The sequence below is a fragment of the Engystomops pustulosus genome, unplaced genomic scaffold (assembly GCF_040894005.1).
Source record: "Engystomops pustulosus unplaced genomic scaffold, aEngPut4.maternal MAT_SCAFFOLD_434, whole genome shotgun sequence".
Classification (NCBI taxonomy): Eukaryota; Metazoa; Chordata; class Amphibia; order Anura; family Leptodactylidae; genus Engystomops; species Engystomops pustulosus.
In genome coordinates, this window is record NW_027285313.1 from 22,413 (window position 1) to 45,000 (window position 22,588).

The 22,588-nt window shown below is 47.7% G+C and overlaps 1 protein-coding gene across 1 annotated transcript in view; it reads left to right on the forward strand.

Annotated features, from left to right (window-relative positions):
- Positions 1–22,588, forward strand: part of LOC140111357 (harmonin-like) — a gene marked incomplete at its 5' end in the record, with an annotated part of 48,783 nt that overhangs the window by 20,230 nt on the left and 5,965 nt on the right. The window contains 5 exons of the mRNA XM_072132367.1: positions 3,904–3,969; positions 4,093–4,205; positions 8,764–8,813; positions 12,625–12,777; positions 14,214–14,330. Of these exons, the coding sequence (XP_071988468.1) occupies positions 3,904–3,969; positions 4,093–4,205; positions 8,764–8,813; positions 12,625–12,777; positions 14,214–14,330 (499 nt within the window). The remainder of the gene's footprint in view (positions 1–3,903; positions 3,970–4,092; positions 4,206–8,763; positions 8,814–12,624; positions 12,778–14,213; positions 14,331–22,588) is intronic.

Here is a 22,588-nt window from a genome sequence, read left to right on the forward strand (position 1 = left end):
ATATACAGTGTAATATACAGCACTATATACAGTGTAATATACAGGACTATATACAGTGTAATATACAGCACCGCATACAGTGTAATATACAGGGCTATATACAGTGTAATATACAGCACTATATACAGTGTAATATACAGGACCGCATACAGTGTAATATACAGCACTGCATACAGTGTAATATACAGGACCGCATACAGTGTAATATACAGGACTATATACAGTGTAATATACAGGACCGCATACAGTGTAATATACAGCACTGCATACAGTGTAATATACAGGACCGCATACAGTGTAATATACAGGACTATATACAGTGTAATATACAGCACTGCATACAGTGTAATATACAGGACCGCATACAGTGTAATATACAGGACCGCATACAGTGTAATATACAGCACTATATACAGTGTAATATACAGGACCGCATACAGTGTAATATACAGGACTATATACAGTGTAATATACAGGACTATATACAGTGTAATATACAGGACTATATACAGTGTAATATACAGCACTGCATACAGTGTAATATACAGGATCGCATACAGTGTAATATACAGCACTATATACAGTGTAATATACAGGACCGCATACAGTGTAATATACAGGACTATATACAGTGTAATATACAGGACTATATACAGTGTAATATACAGGACCGCATACAGTGTAGTATACAGGACTATATACAGTGTAATATACAGGACTATATACAGTGTAATATACAGGACCGCATACAGTGTAATATACAGGGCTATATAGAGTGTAATATACAGGGCTATATACAGTGTAATATACAGGACTATATACAGTGTAATATACAGGGCTATATACAGTGTAATATACAGGGCTATATACAGTGTAATATACAGGACTATATACAGTGTAATATACAGGACCGCATACAGTGTAATATACAGGGCTGTATACAGTGTAATATACAGCACTATATACAGTGTAATATACAGGACCGCATACAGTGTAATATACAGGACCGCATACAGTGTAATATACAGGACTATATACAGTGTAATATACAGGACTATATACAGTGTAATATACAGGGCTGTATACAGTGTAATATACAGGACTATATACAGTGTAATATACAGGGCTGTATACAGTGTAATATACAGGACTATATACAGTGTAATATACAGGACTATATACAGTGTAATATACAGGGCTATATACAGTGTAATATACAGGGCTATATACAGTGTAATATACAGGGCTATATACAGTGTAATATACAGGACTATATACAGTGTAATATACAGGACTGTATACAGTGTAATATACAGGACTGTATACAGTGTAATATACAGGACTGCGTACAGTGTAATATACAGGACTATATACAGTGTAATATACAGGGCTGTGTACAGTGTAATATACAGGGCTGTATACAGTGTAATATACAGGACTATATACAGTGTAATATACAGGACTGCGTACAGTGTAATATACAGGACTATATACAGTGTAATATACAGGGCTATATACAGTGTAATATACAGGACTATATACAGTGTAATATACAGGACTGTATACAGTGTAATATACAGGACTGTATACAGTGTAATATACAGGACTGCGTACAGTGTAATATACAGGACTATATACAGTGTAATATACAGGACTATATACAGTGTAATATACAGGGCTATATACAGTGTAATATACAGGACTATATACAGTGTAATATACAGGGCTATATACAGTGTAATATACAGGGCTATATACAGTGTAATATACAGGGCTGTATACAGTGTAATATACAGGACTATATACAGTGTAATATACAGGACTGTATACAGTGTAATATACAGGACTATATACAGTGTAATATACAGGGCTATATACAGTGTAATATACAGGGCTATATACAGTGTAATATACAGGGCTGTATACAGTGTAATATACAGGACTGTATACAGTGTAATATACAGGACTGTATACAGTGTAATATACAGGACTATATACAGTGTAATATACAGGACTGCATACAGTGTAATATACAGGACTATATACAGTGTAATATACAGGACTATATACAGTGTAATATACAGGACTGCATACAGTGTAATATACAGGACTGCATACAGTGTAATATACAGGACTATATACAGTGTAATATACAGGACTATATACAGTGTAATATACAGGGCTATATACAGTGTAATATACAGGACTATATACAGTGTAATATACAGGACCGCATACAGTGTAATATACAGGACCGCATACAGTGTAATATACAGCACTATATACAGTGTAATATACAGGACTGCATACAGTGTAATATACAGGACTGCATACAGTGTAATATACAGGACTATATACAGTGTAATATACAGCACTATATACAGTGTAATATACAGGACTATATACAGTGTAATATACAGGGCTATATACAGTGTAATATACAGGACTATATACAGTGTAATATACAGGACCGCATACAGTGTAATATACAGGGCTGTATACAGTGTAATATACAGCACTATATACAGTGTAATATACAGGACTGCATACAGTGTAATATACAGGGCTATATACAGTGTAATATACAGCACTATATACAGTGTAATATACAGGACCGCATACAGTGTAATATACAGGACTATATACAGTGTAATATACAGGACTATATACAGTGTAATATACAGGACTATATACAGTGTAATATACAGGACTGTATACAGTGTAATATACAGGACTATATACAGTGTAATATACAGGACTATATACAGTGTAATATACAGGGCTATATACAGTGTAATATACAGGGCTATATACAGTGTAATATACAGGGCTATATACAGTGTAATATACAGGACTATATACAGTGTAATATACAGGACTATATACAGTGTAATATACAGGGCTATATACAGTGTAATATACAGCACTATATACAGTGTAATATACAGCACTGCATACAGTGTAATATACAGGACTATATACAGTGTAATATACAGGACTATATACAGTGTAATATACAGCACTGCATACAGTGTAATATACAGGACTATATACAGTGTAATATACAGGACTATATACAGTGTAATATACAGCGCTATATACAGTGTAATATACAGGACTATATACAGTGTAATATACAGCACTATATACAGTGTAATATACAGCACTGCATACAGTGTAATATACAGGACTATATACAGTGTAATATACAGGACTATATACAGTGTAATATACAGCACTGCATACAGTGTAATATACAGGACTATATACAGTGTAATATACAGGACTATATACAGTGTAATATACAGCACTGCATACAGTGTAATATACAGGACTATATACAGTGTAATATACAGGACTATATACAGTGTAATATACAGCGCTATATACAGTGTAATATACAGGACTATATACAGTGTAATATACAGGACTATATACAGTGTAATATACAGGACCGCATACAGTGTAATATACAGGGCTATATACAGTGTAATATACAGGACTATATACAGTGTAATATACAGCGCTATATACAGTGTAATATACAGGGCTATATACAGTGTAATATACAGCACTATATACAGTGTAATATACAGGACTATATACAGTGTAATATACAGGACTATATACAGTGTAATATACAGGACTATATACAGTGTAATATACAGGACTGTATACAGTGTAATATACAGGACTATATACAGTGTAATATACAGCGCTATATACAGTGTAATATACAGGACTATGTACAGTGTAATATACAGCACTATATACAGTGTAATATACAGCACTATATACAGTGTAATATACAGGACTATATACAGTGTAATATACAGGACTATATACAGTGTAATATACAGGACTATATACAGTGTAATATACAGGACTGTTATTCTCCTGCAGGAGAAAGATGGAAATTTCACAGAAAATGGCGGAAGAGGAGGAGAGATACCGCAAGGAGATGGAGATGTGCGTCCCCCCCCCCACCCCTGGAGTCCCCCCCCCCCTGTAGTTAATCACCCAGGACCCCCCCCCCCCCCCCCGGGGTACAGGGGGCGGAGCAGTCGATCAGTTGATCCTTTGTTTTTATAGAATTGCAGCTCAGGAGGAAAAGATCAAGAAAGATTGGGAAGAAGACTGGGAGGAGAAGCCCAAAAAGTCTGCGCCCCCCACACAGAGACCAAGCCCCCCTGCAAAGAGCAAGAGTGAGTGAAGAGCCCCGGGATAATGAGGGGTCACCTCCAGAGCTGCACTCACTATTACATCCTGTCACCTCCAGAGCTGCACTCACTATTACACCTGTCACCTCCAGAGCTGCACTCACTATTACACCTGTCACCTCCAGAGCTGCACTCGCTATTACACCTGACACCTCCAGAGCTGCACTCACTATTACACCTGTCACCTCCAGAGCTGCACTCACTATTACATCCTGTCACCTCCAGAGCTGCACTCACTATTACACCTGTCACCTCCAGAGCTGCACTCACTATTACACCTGTCACCTCCAGAGCTGCACTCGCTATTACACCTGACACCTCCAGAGCTGCACTCACTATTACACCTGACACCTCCAGAGCTGCACTCACTATTACACCTGTCACCTCTAGAGCTGCACTCGCTATTACACCTGTCACCTCCAGAGCTGCACTCGCTATTACACCTGTCACCTCCAGAGCTGCACTCGCTATTACACCTGTCACCTCCAGAGCTGCACTCACTATTACACCTGTCACCTCCAGAGCTGCACTCACTATTACACCTGTCACATCCAGAGCTGCACTCACTATTACACCTGACACCTCCAGAGCTGCACTCACTATTACACCTGTCACCTCCAGAGCTGCACTCGCTATTACACCTGTCACCTCCAGAGCTGCACTCGCTATTACACCTGTCACCTCCAGAGCTGCACTCACTATTACACCTGTCACCTCCAGAGCTGCACTCGCTATTACACCTGACACCTCCAGAGCTGCACTCACTATTACACCTGACACCTCCAGAGCTGCACTCACTATTACACCTGTCACCTCCAGAGCTGCACTCGCTATTACACCTGTCACCTCCAGAGCTGCACTCGCTATTACACCTGTCACATCCAGAGCTGCACTCACTATTACACCTGTCACCTCCAGAGCTGCACTCGCTATTACACCTGACACCTCCAGAGCTGCACTCACTATTACACCTGTCACCTCTAGAGCTGCACTCACTATTACACCTGTCACATCCACAGCTGCACTCACTATTACACCTGTCACATCCACAGCTGCACTCACTATTACACCTGTCACCTCCAGAGCTGCACTCACTATTACACCTGTCACATCCAGAGCTGCACTCACTATTACACCTGTCACCTCCAGAGCTGCACTCGCTATTACACCTGTCACCTCCAGAGCTGCACTCGCTATTACACCTGTCACCTTCAGAGCTGCACTCGCTATTACACCTGTCACCTTCAGAGCTGCACTCGCTATTACACCTGTCACCTTCAGAGCTGCACTCGCTATTACACCTGTCACCTCCAGAGCTGCACTCGCTATTACACCTGTCACCTCCAGAGCTGCACTCGCTATTACACCTGTCACCTCCAGAGCTGCACTCGCTATTACACCTGTCACCTCCAGAGCTGCACTCACTATTACACCTGTCTCCTCCAGAGCTGCACTCACTATTACACCTGTCACCTTCAGAGCTGCACTCGCTATTACACCTGTCACCTCCAGAGCTGCACTCGCTATTACACCTGTCACCTCCAGAGCTGCACTCACTATTACACCTGTCACCTCCAGAGCTGCACTCGCTATTACACCTGTCACCTTCAGAGCTGCACTCGCTATTACACCTGTCACCTCCAGAGCTGCACTCGCTATTACACCTGTCACCTTCAGAGCTGCACTCGCTATTACACCTGTCACCTCCAGAGCTGCACTCGCTATTACACCTGTCACCTCCAGAGCTGCACTCGCTATTACACCTGTCACCTCCAGAGCTGCACTCGCTATTACACCTGTCACCTCCAGAGCTGCACTCGCTATTACACCTGTCACCTCCAGAGCTGCACTCGCTATTACACCTGTCACCTCCAGAGCTGCACTCGCTATTACACCTGTCACCTCCAGAGCTGCACTCGCTATTACACCTGTCACCTCCAGAGCTGCACTCGCTATTACACCTGTCACCTTCAGAGCTGCACTCGCTATTACACCTGTCACCTCCAGAGCTGCACTCGCTATTACACCTGTCACCTCCAGAGCTGCACTCGCTATTACACCTGTCACCTCCAGAGCTGCACTCGCTATTACACCTGTCACCTCCAGAGCTGCACTCGCTATTACACCTGTCACCTCCAGAGCTGCACTCACTATTACATCCTGTCACCTCCAGAGCTGCACTCACTATTACATCCTGTCACCTCCAGAGCTGCACTCACTATTACATCCTGTCACATCCAGAGCTGCACTCACTGTTACACCCTGTTGTTGGAGATTTATTGTGGGGATCGGTGGAGGGAATGTTTTATCGCTTCACCTTCTGGACTCTCGACTTCTGTCACTGCCATTTTCTTCCTCCTTTTTCTCTTCAGCTGATGGAACAGACGCACAAGATGTGGCCAGAACGCAGCGCGAGCAGGTTGTTCTCTCCCAAGTCACCCTGCCTTTTCCTATCGCCTCCCAATCCTTTTCCCATCTCTCCTTTTCCCTTTCCTTCTATCCCTATAACTGTTTGTCCTCTTCCTTTTCCTGTCATCTTTTTTTCCCATCACCAGTTCTCCCTCTTTTCATTCCTCCCCTTCCCGTCTCTCTCGTCTCTTCTCACTCTTCTCGTCTCTCTCGTCTCTTCTCACTCTTCTCGTCTCTCCTGTCTCTTCTCACTCTTCTCGTCTCTCTTGTCTCTTCTCACTCTTCTCGTCTCTCTCGTCTCTTCTCGTCTCTCTCGTCTCTTCTCACTCTTCTCGTCACTTCTCACTCTTCCCGTCTCTCTCGTCTCTTCTCACTCTTCCCGTCTCTCTCGTCTCTTCTCCCTCTTCCCGTCTCTCTCGTCTCTTCTCCCTCTTCCCGTCTCTCTCGTCTCTTCTCCCTCTTCCCGTCTCTCTCCTCTCTTCTCACTCTTCTCGTCTCTCTCCTCTCTTCTCACTCTTCCCGTCTCTCTCCTCTCTTCTCACTCTTCCCGTCTCTCTCCTCTCTTCTCACTCTTCCCGTCTCTCTCGTCTCTTCTCACTCTTCCCGTCTCTCTCGTCTCTTCTCACTCTTCCCGTCTCTCTCGTCTCTTCTCACTCTTCCCGTCTCTCTCGTCTCTTCTCACTCTTCCCGTCTCTCTCGTCTCTTCTCACTCTTCCCGTCTCTCTCGTCTCTTCTCACTCTTCCCGTCTCTCTCGTCTCTTCTCACTCTTCCCGTCTCTCTCGTCTCTTCTCACTCTTCCCGTCTCTCTCGTCTCTTCTCACTCTTCCCGTCTCTCTCGTCTCTTCTCGTCTCTCTCGTCTCTTCTCGTCTCTTCTCGTCTCTTCTCACTCTTCTCGTCTCTCTCCTCTCTTCTCACTCTTCTCGTCTCTCTCCTCTCTTCTCACTCTTCTCGTCTCTCTCCTCTCTTCTCACTCTTCCCGTCTCTCTCCTCTCTTCTCACTCTTCTCGTCTCTCTCCTCTCTTCTCACTCTTTTCGTCTCTCTCCTCTCTTCTCACTCTTCTCGTCTCTCTCCTCTCTTCTCACTCTTCTCGTCTCTCTCCTCTCTTCTCACTCTTCTCGTCTCTCTCCTCTCTTCTCACTCTTCTCGTCTCTCTCCTCTCTTCTCACTCTTCTCGTCTCTCTCCTCTCTTCTCACTCTTCTCCTCTCTTCTCCTCTCTTCTCACTCTTCCCGTCTCTCTCGTCTCTTCTCACTCTTCCCGTCTCTCTCGTCTCTTCTCACTCTTCCCGTCTCTCTCGTCTCTTCTCACTCTTCCCGTCTCTCTCGTCTCTTCTCACTCTTCTCGTCTCTCTCCTCTCTTCTCACTCTTCTCGTCTCTCTCCTCTCTTCTCACCCTTCTCGTCTCTCTCCTCTCTTCTCACTCTTCTCGTCTCTCTCCTCTCTTCTCACTCTTCTCGTCTCTCTCCTCTCTTCTCACTCTTCTCGTCTCTCTCCTCTCTTCTCACTCTTCTCGTCTCTCTCCTCTCTTCTCACTCTTCTCGTCTCTCTCCTCTCTTCTCACTCTTCTCGTCTCTCTCCTCTCTTCTCACTCTTCCCGTCTCTCTCGTCTCTTCTCACTCTTCCCGTCTCTCTCGTCTCTTCTCACTCTTCCCGTCTCTCTCGTCTCTTCTCACTCTTCCCGTCTCTCTCGTCTCTTCTCACTCTTCCCGTCTCTCTCGTCTCTTCTCACTCTTCCCGTCTCTCTCGTCTCTTCTCACTCTTCCCGTCTCTCTCGTCTCTTCTCACTCTTCTCGTCTCTCTCCTCTCTTCTCACTCTTCTCGTCTCTCTCCTCTCTTCTCACTCTTCTCGTCTCTCTCCTCTCTTCTCGTCTCTCTCCTCTCCTTTCCCCTTTCCCACTGTCTGACTTCTTCTTGCCCTTCTCCTGACAGCCAGAGTCGCATGTACATTATCGCATTCAGCGTTTGCCCTGGAGGGGGGCATCTTTTTACCGTTGCTCTTTGGGCAGATATTAGCTTTGGGGTAAAGCTGTGGGGGGCTTCCTATGGACTCGCATTACTAGACCTGTTTCCTCCCTCTTGGGAGGGTCAGATTGTAGTTGGGGGTCTCATCCTCATCCTCTGTCACACATTTAGCATTTGGATGGTTTTACCGATATGAAGGGAAGTTTCCCACTCTGAGAAAGGTAAGACGTGTGCCTCCTGTGTGTGGCCTGCACCTCGTGCCTCCTGTGTGTGTGTGTGTGTGGCCTGCGCCTCCTGTGTGTGGCCTGCACCTCGTGCCTCCTGTGTGTGGCCTGCACCTCGTGCCTCCTGTGTGTGGCCTGCACCTCGTGCCTCCTGTGTGTGTGTGTGTGTGTGTGGCCTGCACCTCGTGCCTCCTGTGTGTGGCCTGCACCTCGTGCCTCCTGTGTGTGGCCTGCACCTCGTGCCTCCTGTGTGTGGCCTGCACCTCGTGCCTCCTGTGTGTGGCCTGCACCTCGTGCCTCCTGTGTGTGGCCTGCACCTCGTGCCTCCTGTGTGTGGCCTGCACCTCGTGCCTCCTGTGTGTGGCCTGCACCTCGTGCCTCCTGTGTGTGGCCTGCACCTCGTGCCTCCTGTGTGTGTGGCCTGCACCTCGTGCCTCCTGTGTGTGTGTGGCCTGCCCCTCGTGCCTCCTGTGTTTGTGTGGCCTGCCCCTCGTGCCTCCTGTGTGTGGCCTGCACCTCGTGCCTCCTGTGTGTGTGTGTGTGGCCTGCGCCTCCTGTGTGTGGCCTGCACCTCGTGCCTCCTGTGTGTGGCCTGCACCTCGTGCCTCCTGTGTGTGGCCTGCACCTCGTGCCTCCTGTGTGTGGCCTGCACCTCGTGCCTCCTGTGTGTGGCCTGCACCTCGTGCCTCCTGTGTGTGGCCTGCACCTCGTGCCTCCTGTGTGTGGCCTGCACCTCGTGCCTCCTGTGTGTGTGGCCTGCACCTCGTGCCTCCTGTGTGTGTGTGGCCTGCCCCTCGTGCCTCCTGTGTTTGTGTGGCCTGCCCCTCGTGCCTCCTGTGTTTGTGTGGCCTGCACCTCGTGCCTCCTGTGTTTGTGTGGCCTGCACCTCGTGCCTCCTGTGTGTGTGTGGCCTGCACCTCGTGCCTCCTGTGTGTGTGTGGCCTGCACCTCGTGCCTCCTGTGTGTGTGTGGCCTGCACCTCGTGCCTCCTGTGTGTGTGTGGCCTGCACCTTGTGCCTCCTGTGTTTGTGTGGCCTGCACCTCGTGCCTCCTGTGTGTGTGTGGCCTGCACCTCGTGCCTCCTGTGTGTGTGTGGCCTGCACCTCGTGCCTCCTGTGTGTGTGTGGCCTGCACCTCGTGCCTCCTGTGTGTGTGTGGCCTGCACCTCGTGCCTCCTGTGTGTGTGTGGCCTGCACCTCGTGCCTCCTGTGTTTGTGTGGCCTGCACCTCGTGCCTCCTGTGTGTGTGTGGCCTGCACCTCGTGCCTCCTGTGTGTGTGTGGCCTGCACCTCGTGCCTCCTGTGTGTGTGTGGCCTGCACCTCGTGCCTCCTGTGTGTGTGTGGCCTGCACCTCGTGCCTCCTGTGTGTGTGTGGCCTGCACCTCGTGCCTCCTGTGTGTGTGTGGCCTGCACCTCGTGCCTCCTGTGTTTGTGTGGCCTGCACCTCGTGCCTCCTGTGTTTGTGTGGCCTGCACCTCGTGCCTCCTGTGTGTGTGGCCTGCACCTCGTGCCTCCTGTGTGTGTGTGGCCTGCACCTCGTGCCTCCTGTGTGTGTGTGGCCTGCACCTCGTGCCTCCTGTGTTTGTGTGGCCTGCACCTCGTGCCTCCTGTGTTTGTGTGGCCTGCCCCTCGTGCCTCCTGTGTTTGTGTGGCCTGCCCCTCGTGCCTCCTGTGTGTGTGTGGCCTGCACCTCGTGCCTCCTGTGTGTGTGTGGCCTGCACCTCGTGCCTCCTGTGTGTGTGTGGCCTGCACCTCGTGCCTCCTGTGTGTGTGTGGCCTGCACCTCGTGCCTCCTGTGTGTGTGTGGCCTGCACCTCGTGCCTCCTGTGTGTGTGTGGCCTGCACCTCGTGCCTCCTGTGTGTGTGTGGCCTGCACCTCGTGCCTCCTGTGTGTGTGTGGCCTGCACCTCGTGCCTCCTGTGTGTGTGTGGCCTGCACCTCGTGCCTCCTGTGTGTGTGTGGCCTGCACCTCGTGCCTCCTGTGTGTGTGTGTGTGTGTGGCCTGCACCTCGTGCCTCCTGTGTGTGTGTGTGTGGCCTGCACCTCGTGCCTCCTGTGTGTGTGTGTGTGTGTGTGTGGCCTGCACCTCGTGCCTCCTGTGTGTGTGTGGCCTGCACCTCGTGCCTCCTGTGTGTGTGTGGCCTTCACCTCGTGCCTCCTGTGTGTGTGTGGCCTGCACCTCGTGCCTCCTGTGTGTGTGTGGCCTGCACCTCGTGCCTCCTGTGTGTGTGTGGCCTGCACCTCGTGCCTCCTGTGTGTGTGTGGCCTGCACCTCGTGCCTCCTGTGTGTGTGTGTGTGTGTGTGTGGCCTGCACCTCGTGCCTCCTGTGTGTGTGTGTGTGGCCTGCACCTCGTGCCTCCTGTGTGTGTGTGTGTGGCCTGCACCTCGTGCCTCCTGTGTGTGTGTGTGTGTGTGTGGCCTGCACCTCGTGCCTCCTGTGTGTGTGTGGCCTGCACCTCGTGCCTCCTGTGTGTGTGTGGCCTGCACCTCGTGCCTCCTGTGTGTGTGTGGCCTGCACCTCGTGCCTCCTGTGTGTGTGTGGCCTGCACCTCGTGCCTCCTGTGTGTGTGTGGCCTGCACCTCGTGCCTCCTGTGTGTGTGTGGCCTGCACCTCGTGCCTCCTGTGTGTGTGTGGCCTGCACCTCGTGCCTCCTGTGTGTGTGTGGCCTGCACCTCGTGCCTCCTGTGTGTGGCCTGCACCTCGTGCCTCCTGTGTTTGTGTGGCCTGCCCCTCGTGTCTCCTGTGTTTGTGTGGCCTGCACCTCTTGCCTCCTGTGTGTGTGTGGCCTGCACCTCGTGCCTCCTGTGTGTGTGTGGCCTGCACCTCGTGCCTCCTGTGTGTGTGTGTGTGTGTGGCCTGCACCTCGTGCCTCCTGTGTGTGTGTGGCCTGCACCTCGTGCCTCCTGTGTGTGTGTGGCCTGCACCTCGTGCCTCCTGTGTGTGTGTGGCCTGCACCTCGTGCCTCCTGTGTGTGTGTGGCCTGCACCTCGTGCCTCCTGTGTGTGTGTGGCCTGCACCTCGTGCCTCCTGTGTGTGTGTGGCCTGCACCTCGTGCCTCCTGTGTGTGTGTGGCCTGCACCTCGTGCCTCCTGTGTGTGTGTGGCCTGCACCTCGTGCCTCCTGTGTGTGTGTGGCCTGCACCTCGTGCCTCCTGTGTGTGTGTGGCCTGCACCTCGTGCCTCCTGTGTGTGTGTGGCCTGCACCTCGTGCCTCCTGTGTGTGTGTGGCCTGCACCTCGTGCCTCCTGTGTGTGTGTGGCCTGCACCTCGTGCCTCCTGTGTGTGTGTGGCCTGCACCTCGTGCCTCCTGTGTGTGTGTGGCCTGCACCTCGTGCCTCCTGTGTGTGTGTGGCCTGCACCTCGTGCCTCCTGTGTGTGTGTGGCCTGCACCTCGTGCCTCCTGTGTGTGTGTGGCCTGCACCTCGTGCCTCCTGTGTGTGTGTGGCCTGCACCTCGTGCCTCCTGTGTGTGTGTGGCCTGCACCTCGTGCCTCCTGTGTGTGTGTGGCCTGCACCTCGTGCCTCCTGTGTGTGTGTGGCCTGCACCTCGTGCCTCCTGTGTGTGTGTGGCCTGCACCTCGTGCCTCCTGTGTGTGTGTGGCCTGCACCTCGTGCCTCCTGTGTGTGTGTGTGGCCTGCACCTCGTGCCTCCTGTGTGTGTGTGGCCTGCACCTCGTGCCTCCTGTGTGTGTGTGTGGCCTGCACCTCGTGCCTCCTGTGTGTGTGTGTGGCCTGCACCTCGTGCCTCCTCTGTGTTGGGTCACCCAGGTCCACAGGTCCCGGTTTTCTCCTTCGTGCTTCCACCCAGAAAGGGAAAGAGCGGAAGAAGTCTGAGGCGCAGAGTCTGTACGAGCAGAAGAAGAGTAAGAAGGAGGTGGAGTACGAGCAGAAGCTGGCCAAGGAGAAGGAGGAGATGATGGAGAAGGAGAAGCAGCTGAAGATCAACCGCCTGGTGCAGGAGGTAAGGACCGGGCGTGTCCCATCACATGTGCCCCCCGCCCACTGGACTGCTGCGCGCCCCGCCCACTTTACTGCTGCGCCCTGGTGTGCCTCTCCTGACTCTCCCTCCCCCTCCTCTCCTGATTCCCTCCCCCTCCTCCACTCCTGACTCCCCCTCCCTCCTCCTCTCCTGACTTCCCCCTCCCTCCTCCTCTCCTGACTTCCCCCTCCCTCCTCCTCTCCTGACTTCCCCCTCCCTCCTCCTCTCCTGACTTCCCCCTCCCTACTCCTCTCCTGACTTCCCCCCTCTCTCCTCCTCTCCTGACTTCCACCCTCTCTCCCCCTCTCCTGACTTCCCCCCTCTCTCCCCCTCTCCTGACTTCCCCCCTCTCTCCCCCTCTCCTGACTTCCCCCCTCTCTCCCCCTCTCCTGACTTCCCCCCTCTCTCCCCCTCTCCTGACTTCCCCCCTCTCTCCCCCTCTCCTGACTTCCCCCCTCTCTCCTCCTCTCCTGACTTCCCCCCTCTCTCCTCCTCTCCTGACTTCCCCACTCTCTCCTCCTCTCCTGACTTCCCCACTCTCTCCTCCTCTCCTGACTTCCCCACTCTCTCCTCCTCTCCTGACTTCCCCCCTCTCTCCTCCTCTCCTGACTTCCCCACTCTCTCCTCCTCTCCTGACTTCCCCACTCTCTCCTCCTCTCCTGACTTCCCCCCTCTCTCCTCCTCTCCTGACTTCCCCCCTCTCTCCTCCTCTCCTGACTTCCCCCCTCTCTCCTCCTCTCCTGACTTCCCCCCTCTCTCCTCCTCTCCTGACTTCCCCCCTCTCTCCTCCTCTCCTGACTTCCCCCCTCTCTCCTCCTCTCCTGACTTCCCCCCTCTCTCCTCCTCTCCTGACTTCCCCCCTCTCTCCTCCTCTCCTGACTTCCCCCCTCTCTCCTCCTCTCCTGACTTCCCCCCTCTCTCCTCCTCTCCTGACTTCCCCCCTCTCTCCTCCTCTCCTGACTTCCCCCCTCTCTCCTCCTCTCCTGACTTCCCCCCTCTCTCCTCCTCTCCTGACTTCCCCCCTCTCTCCTCCTCTCCTGACTTCCCCCCTCTCTCCTCCTCTCCTGACTTCCCCCCCCCCCTCCCTCCTCCTCTCCTGACACTCCCCCCCCTCCCTCCTCCTCTCCTGACACTCCCCCCCCCCTCCTCCTCTCCTGACTCCCCCCCCCCCCCTCCCTCCTCCTCTCCTGACTCCCCCCCCCCTCCCTCCTCCTCTCCTGACTCCCCCCCCCTCCCTCCTCCTCTCCTGACTTCCCCCCCCTCTCTCCTCCTCCTCTCCTGACTTCCCCCCCCTCTCTCCTCCTCCTCTCCTGACTTCCCCCCCCCTCCCTCCTCCTCTCCTGACTCCCCCCCCTGTGATGATTGGTCAGTGGGCGGGCGACCATCACCTGTCACTTACCTTTAATTCTCCGCACAAGGTGTCAGAGACTGAGCGAGAAGATCTGGAGGAGTCTGAGAAGGTCCAGCATTGGGTGGAGAGACTTTGCCAGACCCGACTGGAGCAGATCTCCTCTGCTGAGGGCGAAGCTCCTGAGGTAAGTCCTTGGCACAGTCTGGTGTATACTATGTATAAATGATCATAGGTGTGTATTGTGTGTGTGTGTGTGTGTGTACTGGTGTGTACTATGTATAAATGATCATAGGTGTGTATTGTGTGTGTGTGTACTGGTGTATACTATGTATAAATGATCAAAGGTGTGTATTGTGTGTGTACTATGTATAAATGATCATAGGTGTGTATTGTGTGTGTACTATGTATAAATGATCATAGGTGTGTATTGTGTGTGTGTGTACTTGTGTATACTATGTATAAATGATCATAGGTGTGTATTGTGTGTGTACTGGTGTATACTATGTATAAATGATCATAGGTGTGTATTGTGTGTGTACTATGTATAAATGATCATAGGTGTGTATTGTGTGTGTGTGTGTGTGTGTGTGTATACTATGTATAAATGATCATAGGTGTGTATTGTGTGTGTGTGTGTACTGGTGTTTACTATGTATAAATGATCATAGGTGTGTATTGTGTGTGTGTGTACTGGTGTTTACTATGTATAAATGATCATAGGTGTGTGTGTGTGTGTGTACTGGTGTTTACTATGTATAAATGATCATAGGTGTGTATTGTGTGTGTACTATGTATAAATGATCATAGGTGTGTATTGTGTGTGTACTGGTGTATACTATGTATAAATGATCATAGGTGTGTATTGTGTGTGTACTATGTATAAATGATCATAGGTGTGTATTGTGTGTGTGTGTGTGTGTGTGTGTATACTATGTATAAATGATCATAGGTGTGTATTGTGTGTGTGTGTGTACTGGTGTTTACTATGTATAAATGATCATAGGTGTGTATTGTGTGTGTGTACTGGTGTATACTATGTATAAATGATCATAGGTGTGTATTGTGTGTGTGTGTACTTGTGTATACTATGTATAAATGATCATAGGTGTGTATTGTGTGTGTACTGGTGTATACTATGTATAAATGATCATAGGTGTGTATTGTGTGTGTACTATGTATAAATGATCATAGGTGTGTATTGTGTGTGTGTGTGTGTGTGTGTGTATACTATGTATAAATGATCATAGGTGTGTATTGTGTGTGTGTGTGTACTGGTGTTTACTATGTATAAATGATCATAGGTGTGTATTGTGTGTGTGTGTACTGGTGTTTACTATGTATAAATGATCATAGGTGTGTGTGTGTGTGTACTGGTGTTTACTATGTATAAATGATCATAGGTGTGTATTGTGTGTGTACTATGTATAAATGATCATAGGTGTGTATTGTGTGTGTACTGGTGTATACTATGTATAAATGATCATAGGTGTGTATTGTGTGTGTACTATGTATAAATGATCATAGGTGTGTATTGTGTGTGTGTGTGTATACTATGTATAAATGATCATAGGTGTGTATTGTGTGTGTGTGTGTACTGGTGTTTACTATGTATAAATGATCATAGGTGTGTATTGTGTGTGTGTGTACTGGTGTTTACTATGTATAAATGATCATAGGTGTGTGTGTGTGTGTGTACTGGTGTTTACTATGTATAAATGATCATAGGTGTGTATTGTGTGTGTGTGTGTGTGTGTACTGGTGTATACTATGTATAAATGATCATAGGTGTTTATTGTGTGTGTGCTGGTGTGTACTATGTATGATAAGATCATAGGTGTGTATTGTGTATGTGTGTGTGTGTGTGTGTAGTGGTGTATACTATGTATAAATGATCATAGGTGTGTATTGTGTGTGTACTATGTATAAATGATCATAGGTGTGTATTGTGTGTGTACTGGTGTATACTATGTATAAATGATCCTAGGTGTGTGTGTACTGGTGTATACTATGTATAAATGATCATAGTTGTGTATTGTGTGTGTGCTGGTGTATACTATGTATAAATGATCATAGGTGTGTATTGTGTGTGTGTACTGGTGTATACTATGTATAAATGATCATAGGTGTGTATTGTGTGTGTGTACTGGTGTATACTATGTATAAATGATCCTAGATGTGTATTGTGTGTGTGTGTACTGGTGTATACTATGTATAAATGATCATAGGTGTATATTGTGTGTGTGTACTGGTGTATACTATGTATAAATGATCATAGGTGTGTATTGTGTGTGTACTATGTATAAATGATCATAGGTGTGTATTGTGTGTGTGTACTGGTGTATACTATGTATAAATAATCTTAGGTGTGTATTGTGTGTGTGTGTGTGTACTGGTGTATACTATGTATAAATGATCATAGGTGTTTATTGTGTGTGTGCTGGTGTGTACTATGTATGATAAGATCATAGGTGTGTATTGTGTATGTGTGTGTGTGTGTGTGTGTGTGTGTGTGTGTGTGTACTGGTGTATACTATGTATAAATGATCATAGGTGTGTATTGTGTGTGTACTATGTATAAATGATCATAGGTGTGTATTGTGTGTGTACTGGTGTATACTATGTATAAATGATCCTAGGTGTGTGTGTACTGGTGTATACTATGTATAAATGATCATAGGTGTGTATTGTGTGTGTGTGTACTGGTGTATACTATGTATAAATGATCATAGGTGTGTATTGTGTGTGTGTACTGGTGTATACTATGTATAAATGATCCTAGGTGTGTATTGTGTGTGTGTACTGGTGTATACTATGTATAAATGATCCTAGGTGTGTATTGTGTGTGTGTGTGCTGGTGTATACTATGTATAAATGATCATAGGTGTGTATTTTGTGTGTACTATGTATAAATGATCCTAGGTGTGTATTGTGTGTGTGTGTGTGTGTGTGTACTGGTGTATACTATGTATAAATGATCATAGGTGTATATTGTGTGTGTACTGGTGTATACTATGTATAAATGATCCTAGGTGTGTATTGTGTGTGTGTGCTGGTGTATACTATGTATAAATGATCATAGGTGTGTATTGTGTGTGTACTATGTATAAATGATCATAGGTGTGTATTGTGTGTGTACTTTGTATAAATGATCATAGGTGTGTATTGTGTGTGTAGTATGTATAAATGATCATAGGTGTGTGTGTGTGTGTGTGTACTGGTGTATACTATGTATAAATGATCATAGGTGTGTATTGTGTGTGTACTATGTATAAATGATCATAGGTGTGTATTGTGTGTGTGTGTGTACTGGTTTATACTATGTATAAATGATCATAGGTGTGTATTGTGTGTGTACTATGTATAAATGATCATAGGTGTGTATTGTGTGTGTGTGTACTGGTGTATACTATGTATAAATGATCATAGGTGTGTATTGTGTGTGTGTGTGTGTGTGTGTGTGTGTGTACTGGTGTATACTATGTATAAATGATCATAGGTGTGTATTGTGTGTGTGTGTGTGTGTGTGTGTGTGTACTGGTGTATACTATGTATAAATGATCATAGGTGTGTATTGTGTGTGTGCTGGTGTGTACTATGTATGATAAGATCATAGGTGTGTATTGTGTGTGTGTACTGGTGTATACTATGTATAAATGATCATAGGTGTGTATTGTGTGTGTGTGTGTGTGTGTGTGTACTGGTGTATACTATGTATAAATGATCATAGGTGTGTATTGTGTGTGTGTGTGTGTATTGTGTGTGTACTATGTATAAATGATCATATGTGTGTATTGTGTGTGTGTGTGTGTGTGTGTGTGTGTGTACTGGTGTATACTATGTATAAATGATCATAGGTGTGTATTGTGTGTGTGTGTGTGTGTGTACTGGTGTATACTATGTATAAATGATCATAGGTGTGTATTGTGTGTGTGCTGGTGTGTACTATGTTTGATAAGATCATAGGTGTGTATTGTGTGTGTGTACTGGTGTATACTATGTATAAATGATCCTAGGTGTGTGTGTACTGGTGTATACTATGTATAAATGATCATAGGTGTGTATTGTGTGTGTGTGTGTGTGTGTGTGTGTGTGTACTGGTGTATACTATGTATAAATGATCATAGGTGTGTATTGTGTGTGTGTGTGTGTGTGTGTACTGGTGTATACTATGTATAAATGATCATAGGTGTGTATTGTGTGTGTGCTGGTGTGTACTATGTTTGATAAGATCATAGGTGTGTATTGTGTGTGTGTACTGGTGTATACTATGTATAAATGATCCTAGGTGTGTGTGTACTGGTGTATACTATGTATAAATGATCATAGGTGTGTATTGTGTGTGTGTGTACTGGTGTATACTATGTATAAATGATCCTAGGTGTGTATTGTGTGTGTGTGTGTGTGCTGGTGTATACTATGTATAAATGATCATAGGTGTGTATTGTGTGTGTACTATGTATAAATGATCATAGGTGTGTATTGTGTGTGTGTACTGGTGTATACTATGTATAAATGATCCTAGGTGTGTATTGTGTGTGTGTGTGTGCTGGTGTATACTATGTATAAATGATCATAGGTGTGTATTGTGTGTGTACTATGTATAAATGATCATAGGTGTGTATTGTGTGTGTGTGTACTGGTGTATACTATGTATAAATGATCATAGGTGTATATTGTGTGTACTGGTGTATACTATGTATAAATGATCCTAGGTGTGTATTGTGTGTGTGTGTGCTGGTGTATACTATGTATAAATGATCATAGGTGTGTATTTTGTGTGTACTATGTATAAATGATCCTAGGTGTGTATTGTGTGTGTGTGTGTGTGTGTACTGGTGTATACTATGTATAAATGATCCTAGGTGTGTATTGTGTGTGTACTGGTCTATACTATGTATAAATGATCCTAGGTGTGTATTGTGTGTGTGTGTGTGTGTGTACTGGTGTATACTATGTATAAATGATCATAGGTGTATATTGTGTGTGTGTACTGGTGTATACTATGTATACATGATCATAGGTGTGTATTGTGTGTGTACTATGTATAAATGATCATAGGTGTGTATTGTGTGTGTGTGTGTGTGTGTGTACTGGTGAATACTATGTATAAATGATCATAGGTGTGTATTGTGTGTGTATTGTGTGTGTACTATGTATGTGTGTTGGGCAGCAGCAGGCAATGCGATGGCAGGGGGGCGGCCAGTGTAATGGCAGGGGGCCTGCCGGTGTGATGGCAGGGGGCCTGCCGGTGTGATGGCAGGGGGCCGGCCGGTGTGATGGCAGGGGGCCGGCCGGTGTGATGGCAGGGGGCCGGCCGGTGTGATGGCAGGGGGCCGGCCGGTGTGATGGCAGGGGGCCGGCAGGTGTGATGGCAGGGGGCCGGCCGGTGTGATGGCAGGGGGCCGGCCGGTGTGATGGCAGGGGGCCGGCCGGTGTGATGGCAGGGGGCAGGCCGGTGTGATGGCAGGGGGCAGGCCGGTGTGATGGCAGGGGGCAGGCCGGTGTGATGGCAGGGGGCAGGCCGGTGTGGAGGCAGGGGGCAGGCCGGTGTGGAGGCAGGGGGCAGGCCGGTGTGGAGGCAGGGGGCAGGCCGGTGTGGAGGCAGGGGGCAGGCCGGTGTGGAGGCAGGGGGCAGGCCGGTGTGGAGGCAGGGGGCAGGCCGGTGTGGAGGCAGGGGGCAGGCCGGTGTGGAGGCAGGGGGCAGGCCGGTGTGGAGGCAGGGGGCAGGCCGGTGTGGAGGCAGGGGGCAGGCCGGTGTGGAGGCAGGGGGCAGGCCGGTGTGTCGGCAGGGGGCCGGCCGCTGTGGAGGCAGGGGGCCGGCCGCTGTGACGGCAGGGGGCAGGCGGTGCGATGTGTGCATAGTATGTGCAGGTATATAAGTTTATATAAGCTATATACCTTCACACACTATCCCCATACTTTACACAAAGGTTATCTATAGTCCCTGTGTTTAGGATGCATATGTGTGTGTGTAATGTGTAGGTATATAGTATATGTGTGTGTAATGTGTAGGTATATAGTATATATGTGTGTGTAATGTGTAGGTATATAGTATATATGTGTGTGTAATGTGTAGGTATATAGTATATATGTGTGTGTAATGTGTAGGTATATAGTATATATGTGTGTGTAATGTGTAGGTATATAGTATATATGTGTGTGTAAGGTGTAGGTATATAGTATATATGTGTGTGTAAGGTGTAGGTATATAGTATATATGTGTGTGTAAGGTGTAGGTATATAGTATATATGTGTGTGTAATGTGTAGGTATATAGTATATATATGTGTGTGTAATGTGTAGGTATATAGTATATATGTGTGTGTGTAATGTGTAGGCATATATGTATGTGTAATGTGTAGGTATATATGTGTGTGTGTGTAATGTGTAGGTATATAGTATATATGTGTGTGTGTGTGTGTGTGTGTAATGTGTAGGTATATAGTATATATGTGTGTGTGTGTGTAATGTGTAGGTATATAGTATATATGTGTGTGTGTGTGTGTAATGTGTAGGTATATAGTATATGTGTGTGTGTGTGTGTAATGTGTAGGTATATAGTATATGTGTGTGTGTGTGTGTAATGTGTAGGTATATAGTATATATGTGTGTGTGTGTGTAATGTGTAGGTATATAGTATATATGTGTGTGTGTGTGTGTAATGTGTAGGTATATATGTGTGTGTGTGTGTGTAATGTGTAGGTATATAGTATATATGTGTGTGTGTGTGTGTGTAATGTGTAGGTATATAGTATATATGTGTGTGTGTGTGTGTAATGTGTAGGTATATAGTATATGTGTGTGTGTGTGTGTAATGTGTAGGTATATAGTATATGTGTGTGTGTGTGTGTGTAATGTGTAGGTATATAGTATATATGTGTGTGTGTGTGTAATGTGTAGGTATATATGTGTGTGTGTGTGTAATGTGTAGGTATATGTGTGTGTGTGTGTGTAATGTGTAGGTATATGTGTGTGTGTGTGTGTAATGTGTAGGTATATGTGTGTGTGTGTGTGTAATGTGTAGGTATATGTGTGTGTGTGTGTGTGTGTAATGTGTAGGTATGTGTGTGTGTGTGTGTGTAATGTGTAGGTATATATGTGTGTGTGTGTGTGTGTAATGTGTAGGTATATAGTATATATGTGTGTGTGTGTGTGTAATGTGTAGGTATATAGTATATATGTGTGTGTGTGTGTGTGTGTAATGTGTAGGTATATAGTATATATGTGTGTGTAATGTGTATTTGTACTACAGTCATGGCCACAACTCCTGAGAATGACACAATCTTCTCTTGTCACATGTGTCCCTCTGGTCTGTCAGATGTTTATCACATCCAGAGATACAAGTGCAATCATATTATGGGGAGCAGAAGCTTTTATTGTCAGGTGGGAGGAGTTACTGCAGCCAGTCAGTATCTGCAGGACCTCTCCTTCTTCTTCAGGACCTCTGCAATTCTCCCTGGCAGCTCTCACTCACCTCCTGCACCAGATCCTGACTGATCGCCTCCATTCCTGCACTATCACTGCTGCTTTCTGTCACAATGTGTCGGTTTTGTTTGTCCCCCGTCTCCTGATGATTGACCACAAGTTCTCAATGGGATAAGATCTGGGGAGTCTCCGGGCCATGGACCCAGAATCTCTGTGTTCTGTCCCCGGAGCCATGGACCCAGAATCTCTGTGTTCTGTTCCCGGAGCCATGGACCCAGAATCTCTGTGTTCTGTTCCCGGGCCATGGACCCAGAATCTCTGTGTTCTGTCCCCGGAGCCATGGACCCAGAATCTCTGTGTTCTGTTCCCGGGCCATGGACCCAGAATCTCTGTGTTCTGTTCCCGGGCCATGGACCCAGAATCTCTGTGTTCTGTTCCCGGAGCCATGGACCCAGAATCTCTGTGTTCTGTTCCCGGGCCATGGACCCAGAATCTCTGTGTTCTGTTCCCGGAGCCATGGACCCAGAATCTCTGTGTTCTGTTCCCGGGCCATGGACCCAGAATCTCTGTGTTCTGTTCCCGGAGCCATGGACCCAGAATCTGTGTGTTCTGTTCCCAGGCCATGGACCCAGAATCTCTGTGTTCTGTCCCCGGGCCATGGACCCAGAATCTCTGTGTTCTGTTCCCGGAGCCATGGAGCCAGAATCTCTGTGTTCTGTTCCCGGAGCCATGGACCCAGAATCTCTGTGTTCTGTTCCCGGAGCCATTTAGTTCTCCCCTTTATGGCCGGTGCTCCATCATGCTGGAGGAGGCTCTGCTCATCACCATCTGCTCCTGGAGGGTCGGGAGAAGCGGCTCCTGGAGGGTCGGGAGAAGCGGCTCCTGGAGGACATTCTGCTCCATTCCTTACTCATGGAGGTGTTTTAGGCGATTCCCTTGGCTGAGAAGCCGCCCCCCCCACCCCCCCACATGAATGGCTGCAGGAGCTTTACAGGTGCAGGAGACAGGACTGGGGGCA